At 41.6% G+C, this 18,766-nt stretch overlaps 4 protein-coding genes across 4 annotated transcripts; all 4 read left to right on the top strand.

Annotated features, from left to right (window-relative positions):
- The first annotated feature begins 10,074 nt into the window (after positions 1-10,074).
- LOC6612305 (vanin-like protein 1) lies at positions 10,075-12,341 on the top strand. Its single transcript, XM_002036779.2, has 4 exons — positions 10,075-10,181; positions 10,246-10,888; positions 11,162-11,891; positions 11,961-12,341. The coding sequence occupies exons 1-4, from the start codon at positions 10,110-10,112 to the stop codon at positions 12,190-12,192; spliced, it is 1,677 nt and encodes a 558-aa protein (XP_002036815.1). The 5' UTR covers positions 10,075-10,109; the 3' UTR covers positions 12,193-12,341.
- A 306-nt stretch (positions 12,342-12,647) lies between these two features.
- Positions 12,648-13,324, top strand: LOC116802209. The gene is made up of 2 exons (XM_032725922.1): positions 12,648-12,755; positions 12,810-13,324. The coding sequence occupies exons 1-2, from the start codon at positions 12,696-12,698 to the stop codon at positions 13,257-13,259; spliced, it is 510 nt and encodes a 169-aa protein (XP_032581813.1). The 5' UTR covers positions 12,648-12,695; the 3' UTR covers positions 13,260-13,324.
- A 568-nt stretch (positions 13,325-13,892) lies between these two features.
- LOC6612306 (vanin-like protein 2) lies at positions 13,893-15,769 on the top strand. The gene is given in 4 exon segments (XM_032725445.1): positions 13,893-13,967; positions 14,024-14,654; positions 14,863-15,559; positions 15,616-15,769. Coding segments are annotated over 4 exon segments (1,554 nt in total). The 5' UTR covers positions 13,893-13,895.
- Positions 15,770-16,040: 271 nt separating this feature from the next.
- On the top strand, positions 16,041-18,323 carry LOC6612307 (vanin-like protein 3). Its single transcript, XM_002036781.2, has 2 exons — positions 16,041-16,762; positions 16,818-18,323. Exons 1-2 carry the CDS (start codon positions 16,057-16,059, stop codon positions 17,681-17,683), a joined length of 1,572 nt encoding a protein of 523 aa, XP_002036817.1. The 5' UTR covers positions 16,041-16,056; the 3' UTR covers positions 17,684-18,323.
- Positions 18,324-18,766: the final 443 nt, after the last annotated feature.

Raw genomic sequence — 18,766 nt, 5'->3', positions numbered from 1 at the left:
ATATAAACTAAAACTGTTTTCATTCAGTGTAGACAAATGATAAATAAAAAACAGCGTCCAAAACAAACAGTAAAAACCGGGAAAAACGGCCACAACGATGCCAATAAAAGTATTTATATAACCGCACCGCCAACAGACAACAAGATCTCAATTAATTTACATAAAAACCGCAAAAAAAAACGGCGACATATTAACCATAACCAGCAGCAGGCAAAAATGTGTAAATATGGCAATGAAAAGAATGTAGAAAGTTATGAAAGCTTTAGTTAGAGTAGCAAAGTAAAATAGATTAAAAAGGGGTACTTATAAATCCAGTTGATATATTTTATCATTATTATTTAAGCAACAATGTCACTCGATAACGATTTGCAAACCGCAATTTCCAAGGAAACTCGAGTCGGAAAACGCGCCACAAAATGTGTGCGCATAATGTGAAAGATTATTAAAGTTAAACATACATTTTTGTTGCGTTCATCAAATGTGTGGAAATTGAATTGAAAAGCATTTTATTGGCAAGGCAATACACGTGCCCCGATTTCCCATGGACCACCTTTTCACTGTGTGTGTGCTATAATTTTCAGCATTTTCAACACGTCAACGCTACGTGTTGATGATGCTTACAATTTTCCATTTCCATTCCAGCAACAAAAAGAGGCAAAGGAAAAAAAAAAACTTGGATTGGAATGGAAGCGCGGGTGGAAATTCATTCAAACTGCAGGGGAATCCAGCGCCATAATAATGCCATTGCCAGAACTTACACACGATTGCACTGCGAGCGTTTATATTTCATTTCCTGTTGCATTTTATTGCTGACTCCATTATCGGTGGGGCAGGATGGGCAGGATCTAATCGGGTTATGCCACTGGATGACTGGGTGCACGACTCGTGACTGCGGAAGCCGGGGATTTGGTATATTCCATGTCACCTAGAGTTGATATGCTTGCAAGGCAAGAAATAAGGGGCAACTTGATTGGATTTCGAGAGGTTTGGCATTTAAAATATTGATATGTTCAAGATCAAGCAGAAACCGCTGGCTTTCAAAAATCTCTCAAGAAGCTGTCCAAAAGTATGTAACACTATATGAATATATACGAAATAACTCAAGAAGACGATTTCCATTGCATACTTTCAGGCACATAGATGTACGAATGTATGCTAATTCTAGAAACCCTCTAAATAAATATTGCTTGTTTTTGTTTACAGCGAATTTGTTATTTTCAAGTATGGAGTATTTTTAGAGACGCCAGTCGATTGAGCCATCGATTTGCACTGTCTGTTATTACTTTATTGTTCTATATTTATGCACATGCACTGGCTGAAGTGTCCTTCGAACTTCGCACACAGACACACGCACACATACTGCGGCATACACACAGATACAGGCGACGTCCTTGCTCCTTGATGGCATTGAATACCGCACCCCCACCCGCATACAACCCACCGCCCACCAACCACCACCCACCGCCCAAAAACCAACCCACATTATTTTCATATTAGTTTTGAAAAGCGCATTATGTGCGGTTTTCTCTTTTTCGGCATGTGTAATGGGTCGCATTATTATCCTCATTTCGGTGTCCTGTGGCCGGCACCAAAATGCAAATATGCAAATGCCAGGCGGCTCCGAACTTCTGAATTCGTTGATACGGCTGCGGATACAGATACTGTGAAATTTGCCTCGCCGCTAATCGCTGGCGGTAAAAGACGAGCACAGATACATTTCGAGGACATTGCAAAAGGCCAAGGATCAAGGACGAAGGATGCGGCGGGAGCGCAATCGAGTGGCAGAGCTAATTCGCAGCTTAAAGCAAAAACAGTTAAGTGTTAATATGTATATTTTCCAACTTAATTTTGTACGAGTTTAATTCTTAAAGGCTTCATACCCTTTTCAGGCAACTGCCGAAAGTTGTGTCATCGGCAGGACTTCAGATCCTGCCACACACTCCAGTGCACAGGCCAACGAGAGGCGCAAACAGAACAATCCCAGAATGTTTTTCCCATATAAGTAATTTCGGTGCTTAGCCTTTTGGGCCAAATCAAGCGTAAACTGTCCGATAAACCGATAAACAAAACAATTAATTGCATTGTGACCATGTCCGTGTCCGTGTCCGTGTCCGTATACATGTCCTGTTCCAGGACCCTTTTTAATAACTATTTTACGCACACGACTTGCCTTTCGCCATGCGATTTATTATGATTGGGGCTCGGAATTTGGTTTTTGGGAACTGGCATGGGATTGGGATTGGGATCCACCATTGCCTGGGTCACTGACTTCTCCTTTGGGGGATGCAAATGTGTGTCCCGCTCGGCCAGAAAACGGAAACTGCTCGAAAAGTATGCCATAAATAAGGACGAGGGCAAAGTGCACAGCATATTTGGCTCCTGAATTGTTCCTGCGAGAAGTGCGCAATATACACATATTTATATCATATATATATCTATTATTTTTGTGCCTCAGCGGCGAGCAAACGAAATATTTAATAACAGTGTGGCATGCCCCGAAAAATTCGTTCCTCAAGCATTTTCCGACCCGGAAAATTTCCGCTTTTATTCGGTTGATGCACAGAAATCTGGCCAAATCACGGGAAAACACGGAAGGTACACAAAATGCCATCGATTGATGGCTGAATTAAGTTTCTTCATTGCAAACTTTGCGATTGGCTTTCGTTGTCCTGACAGATAACCAATTAAAAATTGTTTTGATTATGAAAGTTTAGCCGCGAAGCCGAAATCAAAAGTTTACATGATGGCAAAGAAGAAATCAAAGTTATAACTCATGTTGCAGCATCTTTAAGATACATATGCTGAGCAACTTTAGCTTGTTAAATTTACTATTACGTTCAATTTTCTACATATTTACTTGCGCCCGGAATGGAACTGCAAGTCCATGAAAAAAATTCGAGAAAAATAAGACAAATAGGAACGAAGGTTGCAAATTGAATAAAGAAGTGACACAATCGACAAGGATACTGCCGCTGATACTTCCGGCCAAAAAAGAAGAAAAAAGAATGAAAATGGTAAAATGGCATAACTGCAGCTAGTCTGTGTGCGAAAGATTTTTCCACACAGTTGTGCGCCGATTTTCCCCAGATTTCCTCTCGCTTTCCACCTTGCCCCTTCTTCCTACCCCTCCAGCCACCCACGTATTGCCTATAACAAGCCGCCAATTACGATAGAAATCTAGAGAATGTGCAAAATCGAGCAAAAAATTTGCGACTATAAGGCGAAAACAAATTTACATGCAAATCCATTTTAGCCATGGCAAGGACACGCCAGGAGCCAAAATGGCGACACGCTCCCTGTCTGTGTGACTGCCAGTGTGTGTGTGTGTGTGTGTCTAAGTGTGTGTGTGTATTTCAGCCAACAAATTATCTCAATTTAGCATAATATTTACTGAACTGCATTGAACCTTTGCCAGACGACAGGAGCAGCATAAAACAGAAAGTAGTTGGCAAGGGAAAGGAATGGAAAAGCCGGTGGAAAGCGGAAAAGTTGGGCCAAGAATGGTGGGTGCAGCCGGTTGAATCCCCCAGAATGTTGGCAATTAGAGCTGAACGGACCTCGTGATTGCAATTACGAGCTCAATAATGTTCAATTGGCCAACAGAGTGGCTTAAACAAATGTTATTTTCACTCTTATGATACGAAAGTTGTCAAAAAGAAAGCAATATTTGTGATTTCAATTGGAAAGAATCTATCAAACACTGTTAAATTAAATCAAATTTAAAAAGTGCACAAATTGATGAATTTCGTTCAAAAATGAAAACAAATAGTTTGCCTTTAATTAAATGAAGCAAGTTTCTCGATAACAAATATTTGTGTTTTTCTATCAAATGACAAATTTCATACATAAATGCGTGTTCATAATTGAATTCACTTGCCATTCAATGGCAATATCCAGCATCTAGTGATTTATTGGCTAAATTCGCGTATTTAATAAAGTGTTTTTCGTGTTTGCATTTGTGTCACGACTGCAGCATCGAGTTTTGCGGGAAAATGTCGCGGCTTTGGCGCCGTTTCATGAGCTAAGAAATTCAATTTTAAGTCCTTATCGTCCTGCCACTGACTTATGGCTGCTCATCGCCCCCCACCCACATTTTCCCTGGCTGACTCACCTGGCTGTCGTGGGCATCCATTTCATGCATGGCGGTCTGACATTCCATTCCATTCAATTCGATGCCACCAAGGCAGCCGTTGCTCCACCATTCGATATCAGTCAAACTAATGGCGCTTGATTCTGTCTATTGAAAAGTCCCATTGCTGTCTTGAAAAATTTTCGGTGCTGTGTGTGTGTGTGGCGGCAAATTGAAAACTTTCCTTTTGCCTCGCTGCATTTCGCTGACATTGAAAAAGGTGCACAAGACGCAGGAAAAGTCGATGCAGCTGGCTAAAAAATGGGAAAAATTTGCCAGTGTCTTCGAGTCCTTTGAAATGGTGTCTAAAAGTATGCCACATTTTAATTTGTATGCCTGGCTTACTGCATTTCGCTCGACACCTTTAACTGAAATCTTCTTGATTTCCATGTTGCAATTGCAATTGATTGCAAATCTGGGGAAATTGCGGCACACTTTTGCGATCTTGCCAAATTGCTAAACCAATTATGCCTGTCCAATCGACTGGGTGCCTTCAATTATCACAAATTGAATCCCGCTTTACAACGTATCCTAATCCGGCAAATAGAATATATTGCTGCCAAAGGTGTTGTCCTGCCAAAAGGATTCACTTTCAATTTAAGTCCTTCTCTCTTGCTTTCTCTTTCTTTTTTTTTTCTTCTTCCCCCAGAGCTTTTTCAATTTACTAACGGAAATCCAGGCAGTAAAGCGCATTCAATCAACTGCTCCTAACTTTGTTGTGAGGTGGGATTGGAGATTGGTCGATGGGCTTGGCTGGAACCGGAGCCTGGGGATGGCCGGCATTAAATTTATATGTCAATAAATCTCGAGGAGCAAAAGCCAAACGGCAAGTCATTGGCTTCGCCGGCTGTGCGAGCAGTGCAGCCTGCCATTCTCGCCGGGCAAAACTTATTAGCCGGCGCGTTTAAGGCCATTAAACCAAGTCAGGTGGCGTGGGGTCGTGCCACATACATGGCCATAAATCAGAGGGCCGACATGGCCAGCTATGGCTCACAGGTTTGGAGCATGGGGCATGGGGCATGGGGCATGGGTCAGTTTGGTGGTCCAGTGACAGTTTCCCGATACAAAGGATTAACATAATGGAAATTCTTGCCAAATTTGATTGACTCCGCTTTCAATGGGAAAAGGCATTTAATTAATTCATTTGGAAAAACTTGGCAGTTTTCACCATTCTACTATAATTGTAATTTATTCAAAACTAGGCTTGCAACTAAAAAGTTTTGCGTTTTAGAAAACGTACAACCTAAGCTGAAAGTTCAAATCACTTTAAAGGTGCTTTTGAAAATTTTTTTTTTTTTAAATTTCAAACTTTTTTGATATTACCATATATTTTTTTTTATGAAAAATCTAAAAAAATTTTTTCAAAAATTTTGAGTTCTAATTTATTGGAAATTTTATTACGAGCTCAATGAGGTATAACATTCCTTATTTGGATTAGTTTTGCCGTTTTTGTGGCAAAAACACTGATATTTTTTCTTGAAAAATTCAAAACATGAAAATTTCGCAGGAAAATGTTTTTTTATGTAGTTTTTTACTTATAACTTGGTCAAAATGAGTCGCACAATTGAAAAAGACACTGTTTTATAAAGCGAACAACCAAGGCTAACAATAAACTTTTTGGAAGATATTGAAAAATTTTTTTTTTTTCAATTTTTTGCATTTGGTTCATTAAATTTTACAAAAAATTAGAGTTTCCATTTTTGGACACAGTTCAATTAGAAATTTTATTACGAGCTCATCGAGGTATGACATTTCATATTCAGACCATTTATTTTTAAAGTTGTGGCCAAAAAACTGAATATTTTATGACCGAAATTCGAAATTTTAGATTTTCCTTACATTTTGGAACTTTTTAATGGGCATTTTAATCATAGCTTAGTTAAAAATTATCATAAAGTTGATCAAATAACAGTTTTGAGCAGCTAATTAACATTGCTAACCATCCCTATCACTTTTTAACGGATTTAGAAAATTAAATTTTTGGATAATTTTTTACACTTTTTTAAGGGGTAACATCATTAAAATTTGCGAAAAATGGTCAAAATTTAAAGTGTCCATTTTGGAATGCCAAACGATTGGAAATTCATTTGCGATCTCAAAAAGGTATGACATTCCACATTTCGACCATTTTTGGGAGCACTTTTCGGATAACTCCTTATTGGTAAGTAAGCCACGTTGGACTGTGGACACTTCAAGTTTGTTTCAATTTGCAGATGCATTTCGAGTGCGCTTAACTGCAATATTACTTCGATTCGGTTACAATTCCACTTCGTCCTTGGCTTTTCACTTTTCTGCTGGCACAGCAAGCGCCAGGCTAATCGCACACATGTAAGCATATTTCTCAAGCTTTTCCGCCCACTCATGTGTGTGCATCACACTCGTACAGTTCATTTTCCGAGTGCGTATGCGTAATAATTCGTCACTCGTTTTTGTGGCTTGTTGTGTGTGTGTGTATTGTTGTTTGTTGCCTGTTGTATTTGCCGGCGTTTAAGCGTTTGTGATTAATCAGACAGCCAGTTTGCCAGCCACTGACCCACTTCACACCCATGGCCACTTTTCGGCGAGTTACGCTCTTGTTGGCATAAATCTCAGACAACGCGTCGTATGAGCGATGTCAAGTGCAGGAGCAGTGACTGCGAAGTGGCAGTGCCTCCGGCCCCTTTTGCTGGAGCATCATTAATAATACTTTTTAGTTTGCAAATACGCATGTGTGTGTGTGGGTGCCTTTCTTCATTTTTGCCAGCTAACAAATTGCCCGGCTCAGGGCACAACAAAATTGCAATTAATCAAGCAGACAAAAATCTGCCGCAAGTCCTGGGGCCAACTTACCACATATAACAACCAGGCCAACATATGATTTTGTGGCCTGACTAATCAATGATTGAGCGAGCATTCATTCATTTCTGGTCATCGAAGTCATGGCCTGATTATCCGCTCAGGACTCGGGCGAAATGGCTAGGAAAAGAAGGAAGCATATACGTATAAAGTACGACCCAAGAAATTAAATTATTTGTTAGTCAGGAAAAACGGAGATAAGAGGTCCAGGAAGAAGATCTAAAAAAGAGCCTGACAGCAAGGATTGCTCACATCGAAACACTGCGAGAAATTAGAGTGTGCATAGCAGACAATAGCGAAGAAAAACAAAAATCCATTCTCTGAACCTCTTAGAGATGTGCATTTCAATTAGTTGACTTTAAATCGTTGCATTTTTTAAGCTAGCAACCTTAGCTGTAGTAATTTTTCCGAGTGCATATCCCATATTAATGTGTGCTTGTGTGTGATGGCTTCGTTCGTCTGGCTGGGCAACAAGTGAAAATCCATTTGTTAGAGGAAATCGTGCAAAAAGCTTAAATACGAAGCTTAAACATAAGTAGCAACGAATGCCGCACACACACACACACACACTCACCCCCTAAAATACACATACGCACATAAGTATATGTATATGTATATGCATATGTGAAGCAGGCCAAAAACTAAATGAAGCTGCCGCCGTTTTGCCATCTTTAAAGGGATACTCTCACTTTCAATGGGTCCATTGAATATTGTTAGGCATTTGTAGTAGCTAAAAAATATATAAAAATGTTAAGTGTGCTTATCAGTCAAACCGCTATCAAAGTTTATAGCATACAAATGATATTGAACGATATAAGATCATGAATTAAATATCTTTATAAGCATTATTTAGCAATCAGTGCTTTTGTTTCTGTGGCTACTTTTGCGATTCGCTTTGAACGATTAATTTCGCTTTTATGATGCGTTATTAACTTTACAACGAAGCTGATTGGATATAACAAAAATTGAGATTAAAACGATAAATGGCATAAGATCTATGGTACTATCGATTTTATCGATAAAATATTTCGATGATATTGCAACTCGATGGTTTCTTTTTTTTTTATTTCTTGGAAGAGCATCCTGTTATCCACGTTCTGAGAATTAGATTTCTCTTTCAACCTTTTTGTGCTCCCTCCCCTTTCTTCGCATTCTCCCACGTCGGCTTTTGTTGCTGTTTTTGTTGGGACCTCGTCTTAGCTTTTAACGTGTTTTACCGTTCGTTTCTTTTTGCGCATAAAATGAGCAGGTAACAGGCTTGTGTGTGTGCGGGTGTGGGTGAGTGTGTGTGTGTGTGTGCGTGCACGGTTGAACTCCCATGGGTAAATTTTCGTATTTAAAATATATGACCAAGACATTTTCAAACATTATTTTTTAATTTTATTCCTTTTTCTTTTTTTTGCCTTTCTCGTTCTCCTCAGCCTGCTTTGCAAACTTTTTGCGCACTTTTGCTTGCCGCAAATCAATTTGCCAGGACGAGGAATAAGTGGAGAGAAGTGGGGCTGAAAAGAAAGGAAGCGGAAAGGATTGCCGAGTAGACTTTGTTAGGGGAGTTACCCCGAATTTATACTGCATCCACCCGGAGAAGACGAACGCCTTTTTCCGGGGGCTTTGAGTCTGCAGTGGAGCGTATGGAAATGCATTAAGTTCCGAGATGACTGCACGTTTTGGGATTTGCGAATGGGATTATCCTGGCACGAAATATACTCATTTATACTTATAAATGCTGCTGCATATTTATGGCAACTGAATATACCCGATAATGCTCAAAGTGGGGCAATGATGTCGACTCCGGAACCCAGTCAAGTACTTTGTGGCCCAGATTGTGGCCTAAATTAGCCGCTGGATGGAGTCTGCCACCTATTTTCATGGCTGGCGAATAACTTTGGATAGGAGTTGGTGGAAAAAATGCACAAAATATAAAGACAAACCAGACAAAGTTTAGCTTGGTGGAAAAAATGCACAAAATATAAAGACAAACCAGACAAAGTTTAGCTTTGTCTGTTAGTTTGGCATATTTTCCATTAAGTTTCGAATGAAATTTATCGTAATTAGCTTAGCTGTTGCCTATCAAACTAGAATTTAATTCAGTTAGTATGCCAGCACCAAATAAATGCCTAAATCATTTAGCAAGACATTTCGTTATCTTGTCGACAAGTGTTATTCGCCACAATAGCTACAGGTAATTGCAGATAACATCGAAATGTGGAGATAACATTTTAGACAGCTATATAAATGTTCTGATAACTCGACATCAAATCGAAAATGTCAATGGAAGTGTACGATAAAACTGGATCAATTTGGATATGTCCTTTAGATACAGAGCACTCAGCAAGTTTCATTCGAACATTCGTGACCAACACGTTTTAATAATAAATGCCATAAGAAAAGAAACCTGCCTATGGCATAAAAGAAAATCAAATGAATCCCAAATACCCTAACTACTAACATGGGCATTTATATTTTGCCAATTGTGGTAATGGATGGTAAACATTTAATGGTCGCAAATAAAAATCAATGTTGTAGTAAAAGTCGAGAGAAATCAATTGATAAAGAAGTCGGCCATATAGTATAGTGTCGAACGGAGAGAACATCGGACTTGGATAGTCTGGGGTGTGGCGATAAGACTGCCGGCAAAATAGTTGGCCCAAGCGCAGCCAGTCCAATGTACATCGCAGCGAACCCACTAATCACGCTCACGGTTAGCGGACATGACTCCCGGAATAGAACAAAGCCAGAATAACCCATAAAAAACCTTTGGAAATTAGCGATTCAACCAATCTGGAGCTGGTCATTTGGCCTTTTTCTGACTTTTTAAGGCGGAAATGTCACATCTTGATTACTTTCTAGCTAAATGGAGTTGGTGGAAATGTTATTCTGAAGAAAGGTAATTAAATTTCTAGTTCAATAGGGAAAAATACATATTTATACCCTAATCTCTGTGATATTTACTTAAGTTTTTGGTTCATCTTTTAACTCATTACCACTGGCATTCCATTTAGAATATTGGCAGCACTGAAAAGAGCGAACCATTCGATGTTCATAGACCAGACCGCAAGATAAGATTAAGTAGTTCCCGGCCACTATAAAAGCCTCGATGCCTGAAGCTGTGCCAGTCATTAGCGATTCTCAGGCTCCATACGAAATGTCGAATACCTGGTGGAGGCTTTCCGTAGTGCTACTAATCCTAGGGCTAATGCCTGGCATGAGTCAGCAGGTGGGGTTTCTAATTGGCAATTGGCAATTGGTGGATTGGTTTTGATGGTTATCGCAATTTTCAGGCGGCCCTGGCCGAATCGGATTTCTATACGGCCGGAGTGGTGGAGTTCCAACAGTCGATCTTCAGTCTGTCGGCCTGGTCGGACTCCCTCGCTGGCTATGTGGAGATCATAAACTCTGAGAACGCCAATGCCACCGATATCATCGTGTTTCCCGAGAGCACCCTGAACTCAGCGGGTTCCACGACCTTTGTGCCCAACCCCGAGGATCAGATAAACCCCTGTTTGAGTGACCCCAATGCCACCTACTATGAGGAGTTCCTGGTGACCCTGTCGTGTGCGGCTCGCAATGCCAGTAAATACATTGTGATCAATCTCACCGAGAAGCAGAAGTGCGAGGATGTTCCTGAGGATACGAGGCCATGTGCCTCCAACGGACTGAATGTCTTCAACACCAATGTGGTGTTCGATCGTCAGGGAGTGGTGGTGTCCAGGTACCGAAAGGTTCATCTGTATGGCGAAGCGAAGAACAGCACTCTTCTGCCCGAGCTGAGCACCTTCGAGACGGACTTCGGGGTCACCTTCGGTCACTTCATCTGCTTCGACATCCTGTTCTACACTCCCGCCCATCAACTCATATTGGAGCAGGGTATCACGGACTTCGTGTATCCGGCCATGTGGTTCTCCCAACTGCCCTTCCTCACGGGTAAGACATAGACATGCGCGATAAGGAATGTGGGGGCTAGTTCATTGACATGTGTCTCTTATCGCCGCCAATGGATTGCTAATTGATGGCTCTTGCAACCTCTCGAGATGGAGTGCCTGGAACCGATTATGCGTCGGTATCAGGCTGTAAAAACTAAAATGCCGCTAATGGCAGAAGCTTTATCTTTTTACGCTTGCCACGCGAATTCTTCAGAACACTAAAATGCATAGTAATATAGTTATAGTAATATTTGTTATATCTTTTATTCCACAGCTGTACAGACGCAACAAGGTTGGGCCTATGCCAACGATGTGAATCTCCTGGCGTCTGGAGCCAGTCGTCCCTCCATTGGAAATAGTGGATCGGGAATCTATCACGGACGTTCCGGCACTTTGACCAGTGTTATGCGCCAGGACTCCGGCGAGAGGGCCATCTATGTGGCCCAGGTACCCAAGTACACTCGCAGTAGATCCCAACAGAAACGGGTGCGAAGGAGCCCACAGGAGATCAAGCCCCGCCAGGTGGCCTCAAGCTCGAGTTTCTACATGAAGCGCGATTACGTGGAGAACTACGAGTCTGAGTTGCTCAAGCTGGACGAGGGAACTAGTGGAGCTATCAATAGAACCATCTGCCAGGGCAGCTTTTGCTGTAACTTCGACTTAGCCTGGAGATCCTTGGGGACAGCGGCGGAGAATGGTAGCTACTATAGCTATCGATTGGGAACCTACGATGGCTGGCGCAACGAGAACAATGTGGATGCCAACTACATACGTAATTGTGCGTTGTTCACCTGTTCAGGGGACTCCATCGACGATTGTGGCAAACTACTGCCCACCGAGGGTGAGCTTCAGCAGTCGCGAGTGACTTTCACGCGCCTGGCGATCGGGGTCACCTATCCAGAGTCACGGGAGTTCCTGCTGTTTCCCGACACCCTACTGGACAGCCTGCTGCCCCTGGAACCGAGCCAGTTTGAATGGTCTCAGCGGAAGACCACGGAAGATAGGTGAGTTATCAAATATGAAGTACTCTATGTATGACTTGTATTATCTTGTGGGTTTTCCATGATCCTTAGCTATGTCCAGGAAGTTCGCTTTGCCCTGAAGGAATCCCAGGAGCTGAGCAATCTGTTGACCTTTGGCATCTATGGAAATTACTATGACAACGAGTGTACATTTGGTGTTGGCACCGAGGAGGAGCAGCAGGACTGCGGCTATAGAAGCGGATCCGCCGGACTGAGAATCCTTGGGGGTTGGCTAACAATGCCGCTGATTATCCTGGCTATTGCCAGGACAATGAGTTCATAAGATCAAAGTGTAAATCCAAACGACACGTGTATCTTAGGCATTTTATACAAATGTCGTTGGGTCCACATGATTTTGGATTCTTATTTTTTTTTTACATCTAATGCTCGATATTAACAGTATTTATATTAAACAGTTAAAGATAAAAAATGCTCTCCACTTGTTGATAATTATTTATTTATTTCCTTTGTTAGCATTGCCTTTTGGGTATGCAACAAATATTTGAAGAACTTAGTGAAGACTTGTGTCCCACTTGTTTTAGATTATTTATCATTTTTGAAATGCTTGGCTAATTTAAGTGCAACTTTTCACTTGAGCAAATAATGAAATAGATAGCAATATGGGAAAAGTTGGTAAAGTTAATTAAATGATTTTGATGGAATTTTGCTGCTTTTTTTTATCTTAATTAAAAAATTCCAGTTTAGTATTATAAAAAGCCATATGCTCTGCTCCAAAATCATCAGTTATTCTTCAAAAAAGACTTGGAAATCATCAAGCTTTAGAAAATGACTTGGATATGGACACTTCTTCTGCTGGGATACGTAACGGCTCAAGGACCATCTGATGTAAATATTATTTAAGCTTTAAGGGGTTTAAATAAATTAAAATATTTTCAACAGGAAATTGCCGAAATCGATGCAGAAGTGACACTGAAATTAAAAAGTTTTTTGGAGAACTTCAGCGGTTACTGGAAGGATAACACGGAGTTTCTCAACTGGATTGCAAAAATCCGTTTGGCATTAAATAATAATAGCACCGATCTAGCATATAAGTTCGAGTTAAGATATGGCTTTGAAAGTTACAATAAGGAACGTTTGATTTTGGAGCAACAGATCTTGGATCGCGTAGAGGATCTGGATAGCATTATTCCCCATCAAAAACATGCAAAATGCTTGAATTTCTATGTTGAACAAAGAAACGCTCTCAAAACGGCTCTTAAGCAATCGAATTCCAAGAAAATCGAAAGATTTGCTGAAAACTCGCCATCTTGTCCATACTATTCTTTTGATGCCAACGAATTTCGAAATAATTTAACGAATGAAGCACAAGGCATTAATAACTCCTCATAAAAATTACATATGTAGTATGTTTAATCTAATTAATTGGTGATTGAATATATTTTGTGCAGATATGATGGGCGTTGAAATTGTTTGATGTAAACTGGGCATTTTAATATTAATTAATAGGATTTAGAAATGGCAAGAAGTGTGTTTCAGTATGAAAGTGTCTTTTTTTTTTTAATTTTATACTATTAATTTATGTAAGATAGTACTTTGCACTTCAGCCATCAGAAAGTCACGTGTCATCGATGATAAGTGGGTTACCTAGTTGATAACACAAGTTCATTAAATTGACATATACTTGTAGGCTTAATTTTAAGTGTAACTGACTAGTTCAAATCATTTGATTTGCAAAACATGTGCTCCTTTTGGCCATTTTACATATCTGCATGGTATTTATAAAATAGGAATTTCATGCTTACAAATTTTTCTAGCTTAGTTCCTTCATAAATCAAATCTTAGCATTTATTGTTGTCTTTTTAGTTAGTTTTGAGTGTCAAACTTAATCGTCAAAGTCTAGACAGCATTTGTTTTTGACATGTTTTTATGCAAATAAGATTAACACGTTTCTTTTGGAAATTGTTATAAAAACCTCAAAGTTTGGTAATTGGTAAGTCATTTGCCAATTAGAACTGGGCAAAGAACATGGCTAAGAATTATTGGGGGTTTTCCCTTTTCTGTTTAGCCCTTGGATTAATGCTGAATTTGAGTCAGCAGGTGGGTGCGCTATGAACTGAATCTATATGGAAATGCACTCACATTTGGAATTTCAGGCTTCACTTTTCAAGAGAGATTTCTATACAGCTGGTTTGGTGGAGTTTAAGCCATCCAATGATTTGTCCGACAATCTAGCCGGCTATTTGGAGATAATCCACTCGCAGAATGCCACTTCTACGGACATCATTGTGTTTCCCGAGAGCACACTGAACTCAGCGGGTTCCACGACCTTTGTGCCCAACCCCGAGGATCAGATAAACCCCTGTTTGAGTGACCCCAATGCCACCTACTATGAGGAGTTCCTGGTGACCCTGTCGTGTGCGGCTCGCAATGCCAGTAAATACATTGTGATCAATCTCACCGAGAAGCAGAAGTGCGAGGATGTTCCTGAGGATACGAGGCCATGTGCCTCCAACGGACTGAATGTCTTCAACACCAATGTGGTGTTCGATCGTCAGGGAGTGGTGGTGTCCAGGTACCGAAAGGTTCATCTGTATGGTGAGGCCAAGAACAGCACTTTCATGCCGGAACTGAGCACCTATATATAGACGGACTTTGGGGTCACCTTCGGTCACTTCATCTGCTTCGACATCCTGTTCTACACGCCTGCTTATCAGCTGGTGGATCAGGGAGTCACGGACTTTGTCTACCCGGCCATGTGGTTCTCCCAACTGCCCTTCCTCACAGGTAAGTCGAGAAAGGGGTGGAAAGTGAGTCAGTTCACTGACATGATTGCTAATTGATGGCTCTCACGAAACCCTTGAGATAAAGTGTCCGCCATGCGGAATGTTCAAGTGGTTAATGCTTGCAATCTGCTCTTGGAATATTTAAACCTGTGGCCAATTCAATGGTGATAATTTGTACTTAATAGTTAATGGTATTTTCTCTTCAAAAGCTGTTCAGATCCAACTGGGCTGGTCCTATGCCAACAATGTGAAATTGTTGGCTGCTGGAGCAAGTGATCCCATAGTGGGAAATAGTGGATCGGGCATTTATCACGGACGCAGTGGCTCATTAAGGAGCGTGATGCGGCAGGAGTCCGGTGAGAGGAGTATATATGTGGCCCGGGTACCCAAATACAGGGCCAGAAGGCGGATGAAGCGAGATCTCAATCGTCAAGTGGCCACCAGTTCAAGTTTCAACATCAAACGGGATTATCTGGAGAACTTCACCAGCGAGGAGCTGAAAATCGACGCTGGAAAGACCGGTAATCTCAGCCAGAATCTGTGTCACGGTGGCTTTTGTTGCCACTTCGATTTGGCCTGGAGATCCTTGCGGAAATCCTCGAGGAACACCAGTCACTACAACTATCGAGTGGGCATCTATGAGGGTTGGCGCAATGAGAAGAGGCTGGATGTCAACTATATTCGCAACTGTGGCTTGTTCAACTGCTCTGGGCCTTCGATAGATGATTGTGGTCAGCTGCTGCCTGACCTTCAGAAGCCGTTGGTGACCTTCACTCATCTGGAGATTAGGGTCACATATCCGTAGTCGCGGGAGTTCCTCCTGTTTCCCGATACCCTGCTCGATAATCTTCTGCCTCTGGAGCCCAAACAATTCCAGTGGTCACAAAAACGGATCTCCGAGGAGAGGTGAATTGGAATCTTAAAAATATAGAAACCAACTAATTATATATCCTTTATATTAGCCACCAAGTGCGATTGGCCCTGAGGAAATCCCTGGAGGTCAAGCACCTCTTGACCTTTGGCATTTATGGAAATTACTACAATAATGAGTGCACTTTTGGCGTGGGAACAGCAGAAGAGCAACTGGAATGCGGCTATAAAAATCCGAAAATATAAAAGATGCATCTATAAATATAAAATATAGTTTGTAGGCATCTGCCAAGCTAATGAATATTTTCCAACATAGCCCAAAATTCTACTTTAGTTGCTCAAAAATCGTTGCTGCTATCTGCTGACTTGACCATACTGATTACCGATTAAAGCGATTAGATAATAAATCAGGCGAGACCTGATATGCCGTGGGAAATATAAATACATATATATATTTGTGTATACAAAGCTAGTATGATAGGTGGAAAACCGGTTGGGATTAGTCGGTTTGCGATCGTTGAACTATAAACACCATGGCTGCACTCTTCCGTCGATTTCTCTGGCTCATCAGTGTTGCCTTGGTTTTGACTGATGATAATTCCGATGAGAATGCATTCTATATAGCTGGTGTAGTGGAATATAGGCCAACGTTTATGGGCGGCACTTCAGAACAGCTGTTGCAGGCGAATCTGGCTGGTTATCTGGAGATCATGGCATCTGGCAATGGCACTACGGACATCATAGTCTTTCCGGAGGCCACTCTAAATAGTGTGGTTACCCTGACTGCAGTGCCGAAATTTACGGAGCAGAGTTTGTGTGAAGAACAGGTTGGTGATGATCCGGAGATAGCACCATTCCTCAGATCTTTGGCCTGTGCTGCCAGGGAATATAGCACCTATTTGGTGGTCAATGTCAAGGAGCGAGCTGTGGAGCAGTGTACTTCGGATGAGACATGTTCCAGTCGTGGCTATTCGATTCACAATACCAACGTAGTGTTCGATAGACAAGGAGCGGTGATATCGCGCTACAGGAAATGGAATCTTTACTTGGAACCATCCACCAATCGAACTGAATCCCCTGAAATAGCCACCTTTACAACGGATTTCAATGTGACCTTCGGTCATTTCATCTGCTTCGATATGCTCTTTTATACGCCCGCTCAGGATTTGGTGGAGCAACTGGGCATCCGCCATGTGATTGTCACCAAAATGTTCAACTCCGAGCTGCCTTTCCTCACAGGTAGATAATATTAATAGATAATTTAACATAATTATATGAATCCCTTTCTTGGCAGCCTCCCAGTTCCAACAGGGCTGGGCGTGGGCCAATCGGGTGAACCTCCTGGCCTCCGGAGGAAGTCTTCCGCAGGGTGGAATGAGTGGTAGTGGAATTTACGCCGGTCAACAGGGCGCTCTGGCACGACTTATGATCACCGATGAGCTGGAGGGTCAGAGGATGTTGCTCCTGGCTAAAGTGCCCCTCAATCCCGAGGAGCCGATAGCCACGGATGAGATCTTGGAACCCGAAAACACGACTCCTGTGAAACTAAAACTCCTGCAGCAACCGGAACTAAAGAACTTTACCACCTGGGAGTTGCCCATGGTCCGGGGCAGTTCGGTGGACAAGAGAATATGCCAGGAGGACTTGTGCTGCGAGTTCCGGGTCACTTGGACCCTGGAGGACACCCAACCGGAATATAACTACCGATTGGGAGTTTGGGTGGGCCGGAGGCGGTACGAGGAGGAGCAGTACAGTGCCATCCGGCTGTGTGGACTGTTCGCCTGCAAAGGTGCCAATGTAGAGAGTTGCGGCCTGGTCAGCGAGCAGGAGGTACACCTGCAGGACCACCGAGTGGTGTTCACCGACCTGCAGATCCTTGGCGAATTTGTACGGAGGCCACGATGTCTCATATTGCCCAGCACCCTCAGCTCCTCCAGTTTCTATGCTCTGCAACCATCCCAATTAGCGTGGTCCATGGAGGAATTGGTTAATGTAACGCGGATTAAGATGGAGCTGCGACAACCGCACAGCCAGCTAATGACCTTCGCCATATATGGCAACTATTTCGATGAGTATGCGAATGGTGCAGCTGGAAGATTGGGAAACCTGCTGTTTCTCCTAATCACGCCGCTAATTATGATGCATCTATTTCGGGAGTAGGGCGATCCACACTGCACACATAACTTATTTGATTTCTATTTTATTTCGTTAGCTATTCTTATTCCAGTCAAAGTTTTCAAATTAAGAAATTTTCCATTTTTTTTTTAGAAATATTTGAAATTATTATTATTTAAAATGATTCCGAATGGTGGAAAGCCACCAAATAAACTGATTCAGAAATGCGTAATTTTCGTTGAGCACTTGCAAAACTATTGAAATCAAACAAGTCTATTAATTGCCAGTCGTTTTTCGCAAATTCGCTTTAATGTTCATTCATAAATCAAAAAGAGATGCATAAAAATGTTGATTTATTCGCGAGGCTGTCAAAACGATTAGTTTCGTTTTGTCGCCTGGCAACTCATTAAAATCAATGCGTGCATGCATAAGTGTGAGTGAGTGTGCTCGTGTGTGAGTATGTGTGTGTGTGTGTATTTGCTGCGGGCTGCACTTTATATTTGCCATTGTTTGTGTAGTTGCCCTTAAGCTGGCACATTGTAATTAAGTGTCGCTCAAACAGCAGCACACTGTGAAAAAAATCTGTATTTTACGATAGAAATGTGGTAAATATGTGGAAATATTTGTATTCCTTAAAGTAGATGAAATAATATTAAATAAATATAGATTTTCTATAAAATTGAAATGTAAAGTATTTTCTGTCTGGCAATTTAAACAAGTTTCGTAAATATTATTTTTAAATCCATTTCATTGCCTTTTTAAATACAAGCTGCTTCGAAAGGTTGCCTAATTTTTTTTTCGGTGCATTGGACCGCATCATTTTGTCTATTTGGCTGCCTACTTTATGGAAATGAAGGCATCGGCAATGAAATGGTGTCAAGTTCATGTCATTAAGGTGTGATTAACAAAAATTAGTAGCTGCTTAACGGGACCAACGGCAATCCACCCCGAAAATCCCCCTCAACTAACCAAAAAACAAAAAACAATAAGGAAAAAAGAAGAAAAACAGACGTCTCAGCGAGAGCAACAGTGTGTTGGCTGGAAAGAGCAACAGCTAACGGAAAGGCGACCTCCACCCACTGAATTCAGCAGGTGAAGCAGGAGAAGCAACACATGAAGCTGGCTTCG

Source organism: Drosophila sechellia, chromosome X, assembly GCF_004382195.2.
Source record: "Drosophila sechellia strain sech25 chromosome X, ASM438219v1, whole genome shotgun sequence".
Taxonomy (NCBI): domain Eukaryota; kingdom Metazoa; phylum Arthropoda; class Insecta; order Diptera; family Drosophilidae; genus Drosophila; species Drosophila sechellia.
The sequence above is the reverse complement of the archived record's forward strand: the minus strand, read 5'-3'. Positions and strand labels throughout refer to the sequence as shown.